The 20,976-nt window shown below is 45.0% G+C and overlaps 1 protein-coding gene across 1 annotated transcript in view; it reads left to right on the forward strand.

Moving 5' to 3' along the window:
* Positions 1-20,976, forward strand: part of RBM20 (RNA binding motif protein 20) — a 199,481-nt gene that overhangs the window by 134,924 nt on the left and 43,581 nt on the right. Inside the window, exons 2-5 of the mRNA XM_002821143.6 lie at positions 5,630-6,713; positions 8,204-8,265; positions 9,174-9,265; positions 9,625-9,722. Of these exons, the coding sequence (XP_002821189.3) occupies positions 5,630-6,713; positions 8,204-8,265; positions 9,174-9,265; positions 9,625-9,722 (1,336 nt within the window). The remainder of the gene's footprint in view (positions 1-5,629; positions 6,714-8,203; positions 8,266-9,173; positions 9,266-9,624; positions 9,723-20,976) is intronic.

Here is a 20,976-nt window from a genome sequence, read left to right on the forward strand (position 1 = left end):
CCTTTATAGTGTGGTCATACCTAGAAAACATTTTCTTGCCTGATCATCAGCCCTCTCACCTCGATTACTTTCTTTATTTTAGCACAAAAGAAGAAATGGCACATTCACCACTCAGCCAGTTGCACTGGAAGTGAATTTAAATTCCTGAACTGGTTATCTTGGAAGATATTGTGCTTATTGCAAATATGGCTGGTTGCATGAGTTTAGGCACTACCATGCTCTGGGCTGTGGTTCTTGGCTCCTGCTTCTGGATGGCTGGACATTACCAGGAGAGAGCCTGCTGATACAACTATGCACATTCACTCTACTGCACTTCAGCTGTGTCCTTGTTAATTCCACAGCCCCTTAAGTCCTGGTTCACCAAGCAGATGTTAAGACTCTTTTGGATCCCTCAAACCCCATCCCCATGCCTGCTCCCTCCTCTCTCAGCAGTTGCCCACTCCTTATCTTCTAATCCTCTTTTCTCTCTACGATGATGATAGGGACCTTGTAGCTCCAACTACTGGGTCCTCACAGTCAGTCCACTCCTGCAGAGGAAACTGGAGGGTGATCAGGAACCTTCAACTCAATGTGGGCCACAAAAAGGAGCCATCTTTAAAAGATGGTTAAATGCCCGTGGTTTACGTAGGTTGGCTTTCTTTAAGCAAATAAAGGAAATTCATTGCTTCATGTCCAGCAAAGTACAGGGTGGATTCAGGAGAAGCTGGCTCAAGGTATTCCTAGGAAGTCATCAAGGAGCTGCCTGTACCTCTGTCTTCAGGCCAGCATCTTCTGAGTTGGCTTTATTCTCAAGCAGGCTGTCATTAAGTGATGGCTTAACAACAATTTAGCAACCGTGGCATGACAGAGAATCATGCCTGATAGCTCCAACAAAGTATCAGAGAATGTTTCCCCTTGAGCCAATCACTGTAGCCAGAGGGATGTGGTTCTTGGATGGGCCAGGTCTGAGACACATTGCATGGGCCCCTGTTTGTGCAGAATTGGCCCCTGACTACATTCCCAGAGGCTCTTTGGATGTTTGGTCAGATAGTCTGTACTCTGGGGGGATCAATTCATACCAGCAAGATCCAATCAGCCCCTACACCTACCACTGCCTCTTTAGCGGAAGCCACTTTTGCATCTAATTGTCTTGGGAATTGTGTTGGTTTTCTATTGCTGCTGTAACAAATTGCCACAAATTTAGTGGCTTATAATAACATACATGTATTATCTTACAGTTCTGGAGGCCAGAAGTCCAAAACCAGCCTCACTGGACTACAGTCAAGGTGTTAGTTCCTTCTGGAGGCTCTAAGGGACAATCTGTTTCCTGGTCTTTTCTAGTTTCTAAGAGGCTTCCTGCATTTCTTTGGCTCATGGCCCCTTCCTCCATCTTCAAAGCCAGCAGCAAAGCATCTTCTCTCCTCTCTGACTTCTGTTTCCATCCTTATATCTTCTCGCTGACTCTGATCCTCCTGCTTCCGTCTTAGAAGGACTCTTGTGATTACACTGGGCATACCAAATTAAATTCAGAAATTCAGATAATCAAGATCTTTAATTCAATCACGTCTGCAAAGTCCCCTTTACCATGTAAGATAACATATTCACAGCCTCTGTGGGTTAGAATGTGGACATTTTCAGGGGATCATTATTCAGCCTACTGCAGGGATTATCCACTCAATTTAAAAACCTGGATTTAGACAGGGAAAGAGTGTACTGAAGTTCCTGCGTTGGAGTGGGGAATTGTAGATAGTCCCCTAGGAAGGTGACTTTGTACCTGCTTGTAGGTTTAGTTATTTACAACAGCAAAATTTATTTGCTTCTTGGGTGTATTTAGATTGTCCTTTTTAAGCTGTTTGTGGGTTTTTCTCCACAGAATTGGGTACTCATAAAAGAGGTGTCCATATTGCCTCAAAGCCACCAGATTCTGATGAGCCATACCCATTATCTTCCTTCTTCATTTTGTTCACGGCAATTACTTTGTGCCCGTAAAGTGGGAGGCAGTGTGCTGAGGAAATACAAGATTCTCCAAGACATACTCCTTTCTCTTGTGGAACTTATGTCTAATGGAGTAGAAAGGCACACACGCAATTATTTTTAACCCAAGGCGCAGGATGTGCTGAGTGATATAAAAGTGACAAACTAAGGAGTGGGAAGACAGCAGGAGACATCAGTTCCAGCTTCCAGGGGTGTCAGATCATGCACCCCAATTTTTGGTTCAGAAATATGATCACTATATGCACCTCAATTTCAGGTTATTAACTATTGCAGGCTAAGAGTCTTAGGCCTTTAAAAATAGTATGATGTGTTTTTTCTTCTTTGTCTAGGGTGTTTGGATCAAAACAGGTGCTCGGCTCTGATGATTCATGTGAAATCACTTCTACTCAAGGTTGACTAAAGTTGGGAATGATGAAAATTTTCTAGTCAAAGCAAAAGTTAAGAAGAAAACCTGGTTAGTTTTCTTATTTTTCACGGAATCTGAATGGGTTGTCTGTAACCTGGGCCATACTCTGAAAAGGACAGGTTTCCCATGGCTGATCTGCAAATACCCAGCGTGGCTGGCTTTCCTAGTTGGAAAGCCCTTCCTCACGTGTCCTTTCAGAGGCAAAGGGGAATCTCTACTTAGAGCTCCCTCCTGCCCAGAATGCAACTTTAGAAAATAGAGCTGACTTCTCTGGGAAAAACAAAACCAACCTTGTCTTACTCTGGTCATGGAAACCAACTTGGCACCTCATTATCGCCTTGTTAGCAAGAACAGGTTGCATGATGGACAAACCTGGGAGGAAGAGTTGGCCCTGTGTGGCCAGGGTTTTGAGTTAAGCTTAATTGCTTTTCTAAAGCTCAGCTACTTAATACTACACAAGCCAAAATCTATCATCAGACTCTTGACCATCCATTCTCCTCTTCCTTCTGTATTCGTGCCTTCATAGACATCAGTCCCTCCCCATTCTGCTGCTGTTGAATTTGTGCTGGGTCACCCAGGGACCCCCAAGGCTTGTTTGCCACCAGCCCGGCTCCCCAAAGGAGAACAGGGCTGTAACTGCCTTTAACTTTGAGTGCCCTCTTCCCCGGTATTTTAAAATGCAGCCAGCCTGTTCTGCCCTTGGAGCATAGCAGGGCTGCTGGCTGGGGAAGGTGGTGTCTTTTTAACAACATATAGGCAATTTTTGATTTTTCATGCAAGTGGGAAAGAATAACAAAGGCATTTTATCTGGCTCTCAAATGTGCTTTGTACTTACATTTAAATGTGGGTGTGCCCGATGTTCTGGGAACTCCCTTCCAACAAGACAGTGTGGCAGCCCATGTCACTTGCCATGTCTCCCTTTTCCTCCTCAGCTGAGCTAGCTGCCAGCCTCTCTCATTTTTGTTTCATTATCGTTGGATTTTTACTGTTCAGAACCTGTGACAGTAGAGACTAAGGTGTCCCAGTTATGCAGTGTCTACCCTGTACTGCCTAAGCATGCTTATTGTACAGCACGCATTGTCTATGGCAACCCCAATTTCCAGTTTTCCAGTCCCCTTCTTCCCATTCAAATGTCCCAGAATTCCAATTCATCAACATCCTGAACATATTTCCTGATGACACCCACTTTTCAGAGGGGAATTTAAAACCTGGAAAATATGGTCTTAACCAAAGATTCCCTCCCTGCCTGTGGTAACCACATATCCCAGACGTTCTGGGAAAGTCTTTCCAGTTTCCAGACCGTGCACACTGATTTTTGGTCCAGAAACCACTGTAACCAACCAATATAGGTCACATGAAAGACACATGTCAGACGGACACCCTTTCTGCAGTAGGATTCGGTGAGAGTCTGCTATTGCCCACTACCTCAAATTCAGATTTTTTTTACTTGTAATGTTTTGGTTATTCCTTATGCTAGTTGGGTTTGAGAGCTCAGTTGAAGGGAACTGTGATATTGTGAGATTTGGTCTTCATCAGGTTTCCTAGCATAAAACTCCAAAAGTCTTTGGAATCGGATAAATATCTTTTTGTATGCTAATGAGTTGACAAATGTCTGGCAGCCCCTTAGGTATCTTTAGGATGGGGTTACTGGAAAGACTACAGCAGGATGGAAGGGTTGGGACTTTCAGCCCTACCCCTAACCTCAGGGAAGGGGAATGGGGCTGAAAGTAGAGTTGATCATCAATGGCTGATGATTTAATCAATCATGCCTGTGCAATAAAACCTCTGTAAAAACCCAGAAAGGACTGGGACCTGTGGAGGTTCCTGGAGAGGGGGTTGCCTGAGAGGATGTGGGAGCTCTGTACCCCTTCCCACACAATTTGCCCCATGCACCTCTTCCATCTGGTGTTCATTGGCATCCTTTGTCATATATCCTTTCTAATAAACCAGTAAAACTAAGCATCTCCCTGAGTTCTGGGAGCCTCTCTAGCAAATTAGTCTAATTCTGATTTACAGCCAGTTGGTCAGAAGCACGAGTAAAACAACCTGGGGCTTGTGATTGACACCCAAAGTGGGGGGACAGTCTTGTGGGGCTGAGCCATCAACCTGTGGGATCTGATGCTTTCCCCAGGTAGTGTCAGAACTGAAGTGGCAGACACCCAGCTGGTGTCCACTGCAGAACTGGTTGCTTGCTTGGTGTGTGGAGAAAACCTCCCACACATCTAGTGTCAGAAATGGTTCATGTTGTGAGAGTATAGGAGGTGCTGAATTTGTTTGTGCCTATATTCGGACAGGAAGACAATTCATGTTACTTTTGGGTGTGAAATGAGGACAAGGATGAAAATGTGTTTGGCACAAATGTAAACACGATTCACTCTTTGTTAAGCCTGCCTTTTTCACTTAACATTAGAGCATATAGATTTTCTCATGTCATTAAAGTGGTTTTGTTTTTGTTTTTTGTAACAGAGACCTTGGCAAATTCAAGATAATGTTTATCATTGGCAATCATGGGGAAGGGTGAGGTGGGGAGAGCACGTAACAAAGGGAGATTTATCGTATTGGAATGCCCTCTGTCTTAAGCTCGGTACTGGGTACTCTTTTTTGAATGTCCTAAATGTTACATAATAAAGTAGAGATTTAAACACCAATAGTAGTGGTTACTTAATATTTTATTATGTTGGTGTATCATAATTTCCTCAGTTCAAATCCCATCTCCCTATTGTTGGCTATTTGTAATTTTCAACTTTGGACTCTTAAATAATATAGTATTAAGCATCTTTGGGTATCAAATTTTGTCTGCATTTGAGCTCATTTTCTCAGTTTAGATTTATATAATTGAATTCCAGGGTCAAAGAATATGGCTATAATAAATGCATTTTGTTAGACTATCTTTTAACAAAGCTGTATGCGTTGATTATCATTGACATCGTGCCTATTCTACTCTCTCTCCAACATGGAGTGCCATTTTAAAAAACTGCTATTTTGCTAGGCAAATCTTTGTTTTGAATGGTTTTAGTTTGTGTTTCTACTTACTAGTGAGATTGAACATTCTGTCATATAATTTTTCCATTGGAGTTTTTTTTTAATGTGTATGTGTGAGCATAGGTTTTTGCAGATTCACTTGTATGTGGGACCAGTGTGGGAAGGTCTTGTTTATGTGGGAGGGGGGACCACAGATAACAAAGAACAGCCCCCCTTGCCCCCCTCATTGAAAACCAGCTGTGCATCTAGACCTCTGTCTTCCCGCAGTGCCGCCAAGCTCCTGGACAAGAACCCGTTCTCAGTCAGTAACCCGAACCCTCTACTTCCTTCACCTGCCAGTCTCCAACTGGCTCAACTTCAGGCCCAGCTCACCCTCCACCGGCTGAAGCTGGCACAGACAGCTGTCACCAACAACACTGCAGCCGCCACAGTCCTGAACCAAGTCCTCTCCAAAGTGGCCATGTCCCAGCCTCTCTTCAATCAACTGAGGCATCCGTCTGTGATCAGTGGCCCCCACGGCCATGCTGGGGTTCCCCAACATGCTGCAGCCATACCCAGTACCCGGTTTCCCTCTAATGCAATTGCCTTTTCACCCCCCAGCCAGACACGAGGCTCCGGACCCTCCATGAACCTTCCCAACCAGCCACCCAGTGCCATGGTAATGCATCCTTTCACTGGGGTAATGCCTCAGACCCCTGGCCAGCCAGCAGTCATCTTGGGCATTGGCAAGACTGGGCCTGCTCCAGCTACAGCAGGATTCTATGAGTATGGCAAAGCCAGCTCTGGCCAGACATATGGCCCTGAAACAGATGGTCAGCCCGGCTTCCTGCCAGCCTCGGCCTCAACCTCGGGCAGTGTGACCTATGAAGGGCACTACAGCCACACAGGGCAGGATGGTCAAGCTGCCTTTTCCAAAGATTTTTACGGACCCAACTCCCAAGGTTCACATGTGGCCAGCGGATTTCCAGCTGAGCAGGCTGGGGGCCTGAAAAGCGAGGTTGGGCCACTGCTGCAGGGCACAAACAGCCAATGGGAGAGCCCCCATGGATTCTCAGGCCAAAGCAAGCCTGATCTCACAGCAGGTCCCATGTGGCCTCCGCCCCACAACCAGCCCTATGAGCTGTACGACCCCGAGGAACCAACCTCAGACAGGACACCTCCTTCCTTCGGGGGTCGGCTTAACAACAGCAAACAGGGTTTTATCGGTGCTGGGCGGAGGGCCAAGGAGGAACAGGCGTTGCTATCTGTGCGGCCCCTGCAGGCTCACGAGCTGAACGACTTTCACGGTGTGGCCCCCCTCCACTTGCCGCATATCTGTAGCATCTGTGACAAGAAGGTGTTTGATTTGAAGGTGAGTTGTCCAAGACAGGCTGGGAGCCACAGCTAAAAGCCTGGGCAGGCCTTTCCCCACGATCCAACTCACGCTGCCAATGGGCAAGGAACTGTTGCATTGGGGTAACAGAATTTTGCCATCAGTATTCTTGACTAAAATCATAGGTATTAGGACCCAAAGGAATTTCAGAAATGTATCAGGACCGGTACCTTACTTGAAGGTGAGTCAGAAATTCTTACACACTTTTTATAGATGAGAAAGCTGGGGCTGAGTAGGGGAGCAAAGGACCCCACCTGGGTTGCAGAGAAGGGGCTCAGGAACTCAAGTTTCCTGCCTTCTCGTGGAGGGCTTCTCCCCTGTGGTATGCCTAGAAGCTACTGCCCCTTGAGTATCCATATTGTAGTGAGTTAGAAAGGAAAAAAAGCAGAATTTTGGATCAGGGGAAACAGATTAATTCCCCCTTGGAACCTAGACAAATTATTATAGAGAGCCTCAGCTTCCCCATCAGCAAAATGGAGATAGAGTCTCATGACACCTTCCCGGTGGCTGGAAAATGCTTTCAGTTGCTGCAAACAGAGGTATATGATAGTAGAATTTCCCCCAAAAAAATGTATTGCAGATGCAGTGAAATATTTTGAAGCAATAACAATTATAACAAATACCATATATTAAACCCTTTCTGTGTGCCAGCAGTAACTCTTATGAGGTAGCTATTATTATGATTTTCATTTTACAGATGAGAAAACTGAGGCCCAGAGAGATGAAATGACTTTCTCAGCCCCTTCTCCCTGCCACCTCCCCAGCTTGAAAGTGGTAGAGTGGAGATTCAAATGTTGGCCTGACCCTTCCAGAGCCTGCACCATTTAAACACTGGGCTGCCCCGCTTCCCATCTCTCATCCTGTCCAAAAGCATAATAATGTCCTTGCAGAGTGTGAGTCATACTGCAGCATGTCTTTCGCCTCTGTTTGGGTCACGTCATCCAAGTGCATCCCTGTGACCCAGATAGGACATGCCCTCTGACCTCTAGCCTTGGGAGGGGACTAGCTGACACCGGGAGGTGCTCAAGGATTTTGTCTCTCATGAAACTTTTCTAAGGCTTTGTAAGTCACTGTGAGTCTACCTGCCAGATTCTCCCAACTGGATATGATATGAAATAGGTGGGGTCTTCCTGGGGGAAAGGAGAAGGGGTGGGAGGTGGGAGGTAGGTGGTGGGTGCAAGGGTCCATTGAGAGGGGTAGAGGGAATCCAATTTGTGAGTCCCGGCTCCTGTTCAAGATGGGCATGAGATGTGAGGATGAGGAGCCAATGGAGCAAAGGCTGGGTGGGGAGGCAGGAACAGTGGGAGGAGCCTGGGAGGGAGAGCGGGAGGGTGGGGGGATGTGTCTGCAAGGGTGGTCCAGCCTCTGGGCGCTCTGTGCTCCCTGCCTGGCCAGTGTCTCTGTGCTCATCCTTTGCCTTCCCATGGACTCGGTTCTACTTTGGTCACTTTTCTTTCCTTCTGACCTAGGACTGGGAGCTGCATGTGAAAGGGAAGCTGCACGCTCAGAAATGCCTGGTCTTCTCTGAAAAGTAAGTGCTGTTCAGGACAGGCTCATGCATAGGCTCAACACATATTCACTGAGCATTTACTGTGTGTCACATGCTATTTTGAGTCCTGGGGCAATAGCAGAGACCAGAACAGGCAAAATTCCTGCCCTCAAGGAGCTTATGCTTCACAGGGGCCAGAGAGATGATAAATAAAATGAACAAGAAAATTACAGCATCCCTGCTGGTAAATGCTAGGCAGAAAACACCAGGCAGAGGCGGGAAGTGCGTGTGTGCGTAGGCGTGTGCCTCCCTTTTCTGGCTTTCATTTTTTTCATTGTAGTCAAGTTCACATAGGACTTACTATTTTAAATACTTTGAAAATACTTGGAAGTATACAATTCAGTGGCATTTAGCACATTCACAACATTGTGCAAATGTTACCACTCTCTAGTTCCAGAATATTTTCATTTCTCCAAAAGGAAACCTCATACTCGTTAAGTAATCACTCCCTATTCCCCCTAAGCCAGCCCCTGGCAACCACCAATCTGCCTTCTGTCTCTGGATTTGCCTGTTCTGTACGTTTCTGTAAATGGAATCGTATGATATGTGGCCTTTGGTGACTGGCTTTTTCTTTTTTACTTAGCATAACATTTTCAAGGTACATCCATCCATGTTGTAATATGTACAACTTTTCTATGACTGAACAATATTCTATTACATGTATATATCACATTCTTGTTTATCCATTCATCTTTTGATGGACATTTGGATTGTTTCCACCTTTTGACTATTGTGAATAGGGCTGCTAGGAACGTTTGGGGACAGTTTTTGTTTGAACACCTGTTTTCAACTATTTGGGGGTCTGTACCTAGGAGTGGAATTTCTGGGTCACATGCTAATTCTTTGTTTAACTTATTGAGGAGCCGGTTTCCCTTTCTCGCCCTCTCCAGCGCTGGCATCCGGTGTATACTTGGTTCGGCAGAGGGAACATTGTGTGCTTCTCCCAACAGCACAGCTGTTTATAACCCTGCTGGGAATGAAGGTGAGCGAAGCCCTACAGGTCAGCAGCTTGAAGCAGAAGTGGGCTTCCCACAGGCACATTATGTCCTGTCTTTAATAACCAGGACTTCCCTGATGTCCCCTTCTTATGGATGTAGAAAGCAAACAGATCCCAAGACACTAAAATGCATTGGGCCTGCTGTCTGGGCCCATCAGTATTCTCTGAGATACTTGAGACATAAAGCTTTGCTGATTATCAGCAAGTCCAGAGGTATAGTCATGCCAATCACTAATAATATGTGAAGGGGAAAGGTTCAGTTTTCTATGCCTGCTTATGTCCTAATAATGACTTTTGATGTTATATTCTGGGTTTTCATTGACTTTGTGTAATTCATCATTTAGATTATGCCTCAAATCTTGGAACATCATACGTGCCCATTCCAGCAAGGTCATTCGCTCAGTCAAGCCCCACATTTCCTTTGGCTTCTGCGGGGACAACTGTGAGTACAGAAACATTTTCTCCAGAAATTAATGAAAATGATTATTAGTTTATTTGTTTGTTTATTTGAGACAGCCAGGCTGGAATGCAGTGGTGCAATCACATCTCACTGCAGCCTTGAACTCCTGGCCCCAAGTGATCTTCCTGCCTCGGTCACCCAAAGTGCTGGAATTACAGGTGGCCAAAGTGCTAGGATTACAGGTGTGAGCCACCATGCCCTGCCTCAAATACCTCTCTGTGTGCCAGTCACTCTGAAATGCTTGTTGCTGTCCCTAGCACTGTGTTCTTCATGCTCAGTATGCACCTGACATGACACAGGCTGGGAGGATGTTAACACTTTTTTTAATAGAGAGTTGGCTGGCTTTTGAGGTCTAGACCCATTTATACCTGGTACCCTTCAATTTTCCACTCTGGGAATCACACTTCTCTAGTTTCCAAGATGACGTGACCAGAAGTGAGGTGAGCATGTGACGCAGGCAGCCAAGATCATCACACTTTCTGGCCATAGATTGGTTCATGAGTAGTGTGTGCCTGTAGTCCCAGCTACTTGGGAGGCTGAGGCAAGAGAATCACTTGAACCCGGGAGGCAGAGGTTGCAGTGAGCCGAGATCGCACCACTGCACTCCAGCCCAGGTGACAGAGTGGGACTCCGTCTCAGAACAAACAAAAAAACCATTTTCTCCATTGTCATTGTTGTTGTCAAGCGTTTGTAGTATCACCTGCTATGTCTGGGCCTAGAGGTGCTGATCTGGCTTTGTGTCATTCAGAAAAACAACCCCAGACAGAAGTGAAGAGCTGTTTAATCCAGTTCATCTAGTATTGAAACACATGACTTAAGAAGAGGACATAAATCCTTAAAATTAAAGGCACTCCTGGACTTTCAAGCATTCAGCGCTGGCTTAGAATAAAAAAAGTTTGAGCTTTTTATGTTTTTTTAAGACTATTTGATGTTTTATGGAAGTGGGTTATTTCCTATGAGAGGGCAATTTTGAAGCTTGAACCAGAAAGTGTGTGAAAGTAAGGACTATGCACCAGTGGCACTTGTTGGCCCCTTGAGGAACTGGTTTGTGCTGTATAATGTTTTTGTTTGTTTTCAGTTTTGCTGTCTCTACAATATACACTTTCGTCCTCCAAAGCTCCTAAGCTTCATCTCTCCTTTTTCACCAACGGTGACAGCTCCTCTTCTCTTTGGGGTTTCAGTTATTTTGCTCCACCACCCTACACCCCCACTCGACTTCTCTTCTTCTCCTCTGGGCAGGAGAAAGGGGAGTGGGAGGAAAACTGACTGTAAAACAAGTGCATTTGTCTGAACCCTGCTGGAGGGCACCTGTTTATGTGCCTTAGCCTGTGTCTGTGCTTTTGTGGTGTGAGTTGCTGTGGCCTCTTTCTCTCTTCTCCTGCGAGTGAACACAAGCTCACAAGAGCATGTCTCCACGTGCTGTCCCCTCTACGTGTTGGCATGCAAAACATCAGGCCAGTAAGCTGTGAAGTGTAGCTCTCAGGCTCTGGGGAGTGAGTAAGTGGAAAAGCGAGGTGGTTCGTGATGAGACGTGAGGCCTGCCTGAACCCAGGCTTCTGTTTATTTGTGTGTGTTGATTTGTGATGTTGAATAGGAGAAGCGCTTCGAGAGAGCCCCTGTCTGGAAGCCCACATTTTGGTGAAAGGGAATTTTGTGGTTTCCCTCTCTGCACTCTGCTCACTCAGAGCCACAACCAGGTCAATGGCAGCTTCGGGTCAGTCCCAGGAGACTGCAGTGGCTAGATTCAGTGAGGCCTGTCCTCGGAGGTCAGATTCCTGGTAACATGACCTTGTGTCCTGATGGGGGTGTGGGCCATGGAGGCACCTCTGTGCTCATAACCCTGCCCTGAGACTCCACTCCAGGCACTGAACGGGAGGGACTGTGACCACGATGGGGGAGGCTGGATTGAGTGTCAGGTGGGCAGGGGCCAGGGCTTGTAAATTGACTTCAACCTGGCGTCTGAGTACGGGGAAGAGATGGCATCAACTGAGCCCCTCCGTAAAGGGGGGTGGGCGGGGAGAGGAGAGACACAGGCAGGACATTCTGCAGTCTGTCCCAGGCCTCTTCCCCACCCTCCAGTGCTGCCCATTGAGCCAGAGACACTTTTCCATGGACTTGGCTCTAGGGACCTAAGTTCAAGTCCTACTTCTGGAGCCACTTGCTGTGTGTCTCCAGGCAAGTCACTTTACTTCTCTGAGGCTCTGTTTCCTTAAGTGGGAACAATAATGCCTTTGGAAGATAAGGTAAACAACTGGATTTTCATCCAGCTTGTGTAATTTATTGTTTTGATTATTCCTCGAATCTCAGAACATCCCATGCAGCTCTGCAGCCCAGGCTTCTGGTTCAGTGGCCAGCGCCAGACAGTGGGAGCAAGGCTTGGGATAGATCCAGTATTGTCCTGCCCTTGTGAGGATCAAATGAGATAATATAAGGGACAATGATTTGGGAACTGTCAAGTACATATGAAGTAACCATGGCTGTTCTTGAGTAATGAGCGCTTTTAACCCATTTTGGCTGTGAAGAGTTGGGGGGAAACCCATCCTGTCTAAGGCTGGCTCTGTCTGCCGGCCATAGGATTTTGTCCGGGTCTTGGTATCAGTGTTCCCCTTACACAAATCTGTGTAGTAATACCCAGGGTCACACTTGCTCCACCTTAGAGATGTTTTGAGGTTCCCATGAATGTACTTTTAAATTACGTACCAGTGGGCAAGCACCAGCAATCTGATGATTTGTGTGTTGATTCTAATTAATTCCTCGAAGCTCTGAGTGCCACTTCCTCCAAACACCTAGAGATGGGGAGTTTATCTGGCTTGAGCCTGGTGAGAAGCAACGCAAGAAACATTTTGCTAGGAGCTGGGAGGGGACAGAGACCTAGAGGACAGCTCTCTGCAAGGAGCTAGGAGGGGACAGAGAGCTAACATTTTGGGAGCTAGGAGGGGACAGAGAACCCCAGTCATTGTAGGATGATAATAGCAACAATAGCTGAGATTTATATAGTGCTCAATATGTTCTTAGCATTTTTGTTTTGTATTAGCTCATTTAATCCTCTAGACAACCCTGCGAGGTGGATACTATTATTATCCTTATTGTACAGTTGGGAAACTGAGGCCTGGAGAAGCTTAGTACCTTATATGAGGCCATATAGCTGGTAAATGGAGGTGGTGGGATTTGAACCTAGACAACCTAGCTCTGGAAGCCTCATTTGTAACCAATAAGCCCTGCAGCCTCTCTGCGTGGGTCTGAAGGGGCTCTTCCTTCTGTGATCCTTCTCTTTAGTAAGCCCCTCTCACCTCCCCCTCCCCCTACCCCACAAGCCGCTTGGGAGGTTCCGAGGCTGCGTTGCAGGTGACAGGGACTTCTCTGGCCTTGGCCACTCATGGAGCAAGATGAAGAGGCCAGCCACACCTGGTATCCACATTCTTCTGCACCCTGACAGCATCTGCCAAGATGAACTCAGATCTTTGGAGGCTTTTTCTACAGACCCAGTGGAAGGGGAGAGTCAGCATTTGTCTGGTTTCACCATTATAACTTCTGTGACATCTTGCTGGTCACATGAGCCTCCCCAAGGCTATCTGAGGGACAAGGACAAAGCCTGCCCCAGCCAATCCCTACATTGTCAGTGGCTTGATGTTCATTCACATCCTTCTGAAAGATGCTGGTCCCCCGGTTTGCCATTGCCAGCATATGGAATTGAATGCAGGTGTATCTGTCTTGAGGAAAACCTGAAATGCAAGAACATTGACGTTTGAAGACAAGCTGAGAAATGGAGAAATGATTAATCTACTCTTGAAAAATACTTTGCAAGGCTCCTTTAAGTAGCAGGAGAGTCCCTCAGAGAAACTATTGATTTTCTTTCTGCCTGCAAACACTGACCTCCAAAGATATCACCCCAAAGATAAGGGGTGATTACTCTGTTGCCAAAGGATATTTTTCCAGGTTCCAATGAGTGCCCAGTGAGTTGTTTTTGCATATACATTTCTATTGTTTTTCTGCTTACAAAACTTATGCTTATTGTGAAGATGCAAACAGAAAAGAAATACTGAGGGGAATGAAATTCCCCGGTTTATCTCCCTTTCAGCACCCATAGAGATCCCATTTTCCTCCACAAGTGAGGTCTGGTCCTGCGCCAGCATTTTGTATGTCTGATTCCATTCACATACATCTTTTCATAAACACTTTTTTTTTTAGTAAAACCAGGAACAGCCAGGATCCCGCCACTGTCTGATCATATCACTAATGTCTGTGGAGCGAAGAGCAGTTACTGCCTCTAAAGCTCCCTGTTTTTAAGCAAGAGAAGACCAAAGTGACACGGAGCTCTGGAAATGAGCCTTCAGATTATATCCGAACTGCCACAAAATCTAAAAGGACCGCAAAGACTGTCTGCCACTGACACCAAGCCCTTCTGGGGACAGACTTGGCTGCATTTAAACTTCTCCCACCTCTGTTGGAGTCTGAGTGCTTCGTTGCCTTGTTTGTTTATTCATTTTTGTTTGGGTTTTTTTTCTCATTTTCTTTTCTTTTCCTTTTTATTGTTATTTATTTATTTATTTATCGAGACAGGGTCTCGCTGTGTCACTGAGGCTGGAGTGCAGTGGCGTGATCATGGCTTACTGCAACCTCCACCTCCTGGGCTCAAGCGATCCTCCTACCTTAGCCTCCAAGTAACTGGGACTACAGGCATGTGCCACCAGACTCAGCTAATTTTGGAGAGACAGGGTGTCGCCATGTTGCCCAGGCGGGCGTGTTTATTTTTGACAGAGACGGGACACTGCACTGACAGTTGTATGCTGTGTTTGCTGTTGGTGGGGTGATTTGTGTCTGTCCCCAGCCCCTCCCATCCCACTCTAGGGTCCCCAGAGATGGGTGTTCACTTTCACTTAAGCTCCTGCCATTTGAGGCCAGGCACTTTCTCCTTGGCTGCCTGAGTTGTCATAAACAGAGTAATCAGGTTTCTGGAAGGGGCCTCGGGGCTTTCTCAGCCTGTTAGTAGTTTTCTTGTGCCTGCCCGAGGTGCACTTTCTCTGTGTCTGTCCCTGTAAAGCCACCTTGCAGTTCTCACAACCACCTTGGAGTTTATTTAGTGCCAGTGTCACAGATGGGCCACCCTGACCTGGGATGATACACGTTGTTTTTATTATTTCTTTCTCGCCAAGACCATGCACATTGGGGAACTTGTATAAATAAGGAAATGGAGGCTCAGGAAAATAGAAATGTCTGTGGAAGGCCAGAGTGTAAGTCACAGGCTGCACCTCTGATTACTGGCTGTTTCTGGAACATCCATCTGTCTGCCCTGGCCCTCTGAATGCATGGCTCAGAGCACTCTGGTCTCCTGACTTCTTTGAGCATGAGGACTAGTAACTGATGTGGCATATGCTACCAGCCGCCTCCCCCACCATTCGAGCTCTGTCATTACTCCTGTCCCTCCAGCAGGGGCCACCTTGTGCTTTTTCAAAGAGAGCAAAGAAGAGGAGACAGAAGACCTGGGTAGGTTTTGTTTTGGAATTTGTTCTTTTTACAAATCTTACTTTTTCGTTGGAAAAGCAGTATGAACATTGTATAAACAATCTTAGCAGTAACAGAAATAGAAAAGTAAGCTTTGCGGAGAAAACAGAAGTTAAATGCTTTTGTTATAAGTCTATATCTCTCTAGCTAGTATATGTGTACATGTTTCATTAGTAAAGTAATTTTTTGGGCACAAAACAGATAACGTCATATAATCTGTTACACAATTTGTTTTTTTCACTTAACATAAGCTTTCAATACATATTTAAATTGATTTCTAGACATATTTCCACATCAGAACATAAATAATTCCTATCTTATTTTGCAACTTCACTTTTGTATTTACCTTAATTTATCAAGTCTGCGATTGATAGGTTTTTTCAGTGACACCTGAGTTTTAATCACAAATCTGCCACTGTTTAATTGACCACAGATTAAGATCCTTAACTTCTCTGAGGCTTCAGTGTCCTCATATACAGTGTGGACCAGATGACCTCCCAATTTTAACGTTTTGTGACTCTACAGTTTCCAGGGATGTTGAAGCTGCTAAACAGGTGAATCGTCCAAGATCCGTAGGCAATCCTATGGATTTACCAGTAAAAGTAAATTCACTCTAAGTCAGAGCTAATATGTTCTATGAAATATTTGAAAGCATCAATAAAGGCAACTGTGTCTACCCTCCAAGTTAAGCCAAGATCCATAGCTACGGAATTCGCAACCATTTGCTATCTGCATAATAGGTTCAAAATCAACATCTTCCTGTCTGCATAACAGGTTATAAATCAACATCATGAGAGATAAATATTTGCCGTATCTGCTCTTAGGCATGTTTAGAACAAAACCAGCAGAGGCCCACAGACTCTGTGCCAGATAAAATTAGGTCACATCTAAGACAGATCAGGCTGGAGCACAGAAATCGTTTACTGAAGATCGAATCTACACTTCGCAGCTCTAGGAAGCAGTTTGAGAGACCTCTCTCACCCTGCAGGCCTGTTGCCCTAAGCCATATTTTTACTGCAACTCTAAGTTATTTGAACTTGGGCCTCTTATTTGAACTAATCTGTGAAGGCTATTTCTACCTGCACCAAGGGGCAATGAAGGGTCTCAGAATCTTCGTATACAAGTCTGTTTGCTTCTTTTGCATTTCTCCCCAGCTATAAAACAGTTGAGGGTCAGTTGAGAGGTCTGGAACCCAGCCATATGAACCATCAGGAGCACCATCTGGTTTTAAAGGTGCAGCCCCAGCATGTGAAAATGCACAGCCCAAGCGCCTGATCCCATGTGGGGGTACTCAAGGTCAGTGCTGGCTTGCAGGCAGGCTAAAGCCTCCGTGGGGCTGAAAAAGGTTGATTGTCCCTTCAGCTTGGTAATTCGGGCTTTAGTCACACCCCTGCAACTTAGCTGTCTTAGAGATATGACCTCTGCTACAAAGTTTTCAGTGCACCTGTCTTATGTGTGGCTCCTGGGCACTAAGCAGACAGAGCCCATCAACACCTTGACCAGCCCTTCTCCCCTACAGTATGTCTTTTAAAATTTAGTTTTGGTAACTTTTAATATATTTCAAACTTACAGAAAAGTTACCAAAAAGGTATAAGGAACTCCCATATAACTTTTGTCCTGATTAATTTCACTACTCTTTTATATTTTGCCCCATTTGCTTTGTCATTTTCTCTGTATCTTCCTCTATCTATCCATCCGTCTATCCATCCATCTATCCATCCATCCATCTATCTATCAATCATTTGATCAGCTATGCATTTTCCCCTAAATCATTATTTTTAGAGTAGGTTGGTGACATTGTACCTCTTCACTTCTTTTTCAGCATGAGTTTCCTAAGAATACAGACTTTCTCTTACATAATCACAGCAATATTTTTTCCCAATGCAGAATCATTGTAACACATCCTTTAACTGTTGGGGGGAGGAAGGAGATAAACATTATTTACAGGAGCCTACATAATGCCAGGCATTGCCCTAAAGCACCATACATTCACGGTGGCATTTCATCTTCTCAGCAGTCCTGTGGAATCAATTTTTATTAACCCTGTTTTACAGACAAGCCAACTTGGGCTTGGAGAAATTTAGTAGCTGGCCCACAGTTAGTCACAGGGGGAGCAGACACAGACTCAGGTCTGTCTGATTCTCCCACTGCCCTGATCCTGGTGCCTGGTGACTATAAAACACACACTTGACATGAGTCTGTTCTCAGAGAGGCCCCAGGCCCAGGTGTCTGTAGTTCATTTGTGTATCATCTCAACTCTTTCTACCACCGTGGCAGCAGAATTATTCATGGAGCTGCAGGATTCATAAACAAGGTGCTCACTGCTTGGAGCTTATCTTTAGTCCTATAAAGATGAGACTACCACCAAACGCAGACAAACATGTCTGAAAGATGAACATGCTTGGGACTGGATGCATGGTTAAACAGCCAATTACACAGAGAGAGAGGACAAACATTACATTCATTGGAACAGGGAGTGGGAAAGACATGGGTTTCCTGTTTATGCTGAGCACAGTTGGAGAAAGCTATCATTATCCTGGTTCTTGGGGTTTAGCTTGTCAAGGCATCTGGGAGGAGTGGAATTTTAGAACTTAGAGCCACATGAGCATATACATTTTTTACATCTGGAAAGGACTTTAGACCTATAGGTCACCTCCCTCGTTCCAGACGTGGGGAAACTAAGGCTCAGAAAAGGAAACTAGTTTGTCTCTGTCATGTACCTAATCAGTGGCTGAGCTGGGGATTGAACCCAGGTCCTCTGTCTTCTAGGAGGATGCTCTTTCCACTGGAAAGTCCCAAGCTTTTTATAGCTCAAGTACCCTTTCATTATCTACTTCCACCCCAAGCAGCCACTGTCCCGCATTTTCATATTTGGAAAGATTTTATGTGCCAAAGTACTTGTATTAATGAGTAACTAACTAGTGACCCATTTTTATTAATCAAAGACAGAGACACACCAATTAGACTTTCTGATTAGCCTAAGAGCTAACCAGTGTTAAAAGACAAATTTTAAATGAATTAAATTTAACAGAGTTTAATTTAATTGGGCAGCCCTCAGAACCGGAAGAGGTTCAGAGAGCTCCGCTGCACCACATGAGCAGGCAGCATTTATGGGCAGAAAACTGAAGCGAGACACAGAAACAGCTTGATAGGTTACAGCTCCGTATTTGCCTAATTTGAACATGGTCTGATCAGTTGGCTGCCTGTGATTAACCGAAGCTTGGCTGCTGTGATTGGCTGAGACTCAGCTATTTGTTAGAAAAGTACACTACTTCAGGCTTTCACCTAGTTGATGTGCTAAGTTAAATTGCAGTTACTTACATAAGAACTCAAAGTATGGAGGCATCCTCAGGCCAAATTGAATTTAACACCAAATTACCATATTGATAAAGAAACTCAAAGTACGATCTCAACTCGCATTTTTCAATGTGAAGAATAATGTTTAGCCCCCTGCTTCCTGTAGTATTATTACCTTCGAAGACTTTAAGGGCTTATAAGAGAGCCCAGATTGGGAATTACTGCATAGCATGGTGACACTTGCTCAAGAGCACTGAGGATTGCCAGTGCCCCTGATGTACAAACTGTACTTTTGATGTACCACTCAGGGACCTCACCCCGCCTGTTTCCCTTCTCACTTTCCTCCCTCGCTCCCTCCCTTTTTCCCTCATCATTCAGATCTCCCACAGGGCATAGGGTAAATAATAGCCATGTTTATGTCAAGTGTAATGAGACTAGAATAGAGTGATAATACCTACTATTCTACATCTTGTATGAATCATATATGGTTTTGAACCTAAATGGAGTTCAACAACCCAAAAGATATTTCAGATCAATGGCAGAAAAGAACTTGATGATCCATCCTAAATAAAATATTGGCAAAATAATAGAACACATAAAAATTAATTTATCTTTCTAACCGGATAGGATTTACCACGTGCCCTGAAGCCAGACACCACACAAAAGCAAACTATTAACCTAGAGATTCTCAAGATTTTCATTTCATGGCTTACTTACAAAATAATCTGCTGAAGTAAATGGTTTAACTGAAGAAGCTGCTCACGGTCACTGGAGGAACTTGGCCTTCAGCCTGAGGGATCAATATCTTGGCACTCCTATAACCATTTGCAGTTGATGTAGCTCATAATTGGAAAGCTCCAAATTACTATTATCTGGAAGAATACTAAAAATCTCATTAGTGTCTTAATAAATGACAACAAGGGAATTGGTAAAATCCAGCATCTATTTCTGATTAAAATCTTGGAAGAGAAAGAACTCAGAAGATGTCTTTTTAAAATCTGAGTGGAAATTTTAATTGAGACCCATTCACTTAGTGCCTTTGGTAACGACATCTTCAGCATGAATGCTTCTGTTCTTTGGTGACTGGCAGCTGCGAGGTTGTTTTTTCTACTACCCAGCAGCAGCAGTTGCTGTGCTATGTTCCAATAAAAGCCTCTTGAGTTGTCCTTTCAGTCTGGAAGAGACAATGAGAGAGGCACTGGCCCTCATGCCTGTTCACTAGGCAACTGGATAGGCCAGGAGCAGGATAGGCCTGGAACTGCCTTGGGTGTCTGTTCCGTTGTCCAAGCACACATTAGCACAGGCCAACCACAGCAAAGTCACATGGGGCAGAAACGTGCCTCGCTAAGAGACCAGGCAGAGCGCCCAGCCTCAGCCCTCCTTGTGATAAGCTCAGAGGACCAGCCACTTGCCCTGCTTGAAAGCTCAGCTGTGTCTGCATCTTTAAGTGAACACTCACACTAATGGCAGGCAAAGATTCTGCTTCTTAATAGCACTCCTCCTTTCGTTTCTGCAGAAGGGTTCAGTCCTCACTAGCCAGGCTCAGACTCAAAGTCTCCTAGCTGATGGAGAGCCCATTTGCACTTTAGGGAGATGAGGAGCTGCTCTGGGAGCTGCCTGAATCCTTGCTCCCCTTTGGGAAAGTGCTTGACCTCTGGACATTGCAGAGTGGGAGGTCGGAAAGAGGCACTTGGGCTTCAACAATTCAGGGCTGAACCATAAAAGGAAATTCTTATTGACTGTAATTGTTTTCAGCTCAAAAGAGACAAACGAGGGCTTTTCATGGTAGAATTACCCAAGTATTAGCCCTTGTTAGGGATGACATCTTAGACTTTCCCCCTGTATTACCTTAGCAGAGTCGGACCCACATCAAATGTAATTAGATGTTGAAGTTCAGTTTAACATAGAAAATTGTGATTATGCAAATGGAGACTATGCTATTAGAATGTGTTTCAGGTTTGGAAAATTATATCCTTCTCTTCCACATTGGGTTGGCTTATGGTTACTAACTCTTGACCCTCCCAGAGATTCTAGGCTGATTAAGGTTTGCACAAAACAGACAGACACACTTCCTCCCTCCAGGAGCTTTGATTAGGGCCAAATGTTGGCTTCCAAACTGTGTTCCTTAGAGGTGCCTTTGAGACTGCCAGGTGGGGGTCGTGCCAGGTTGCTGGACCCCAAGGTTTGACCAGAATAGCTCCTCTTTTATTTGTTGAATACATTGGGATAAACCAGTTTTATTTGAAGAAAGCATTCCAAGCTAAAAATATTTTGAAAACCACTGCCCTAAACCACAGGTTTTTGCTGTGAATATCAATGCATATGTATTAGATTCCCACAAACTTTCTATGTTCTTTTTTCTTTATTGGAATTGTAAGTCAAACAACATGAGGTATATATGAAGAAGGTTCAGCATGTCTCATCTTACCGCTTTCCC

The sequence above is a fragment of the Pongo abelii genome, chromosome 8, assembly GCF_028885655.2.
Source record: "Pongo abelii isolate AG06213 chromosome 8, NHGRI_mPonAbe1-v2.0_pri, whole genome shotgun sequence".
In the NCBI taxonomy this organism is placed as follows: domain Eukaryota; kingdom Metazoa; phylum Chordata; class Mammalia; order Primates; family Hominidae; genus Pongo; species Pongo abelii.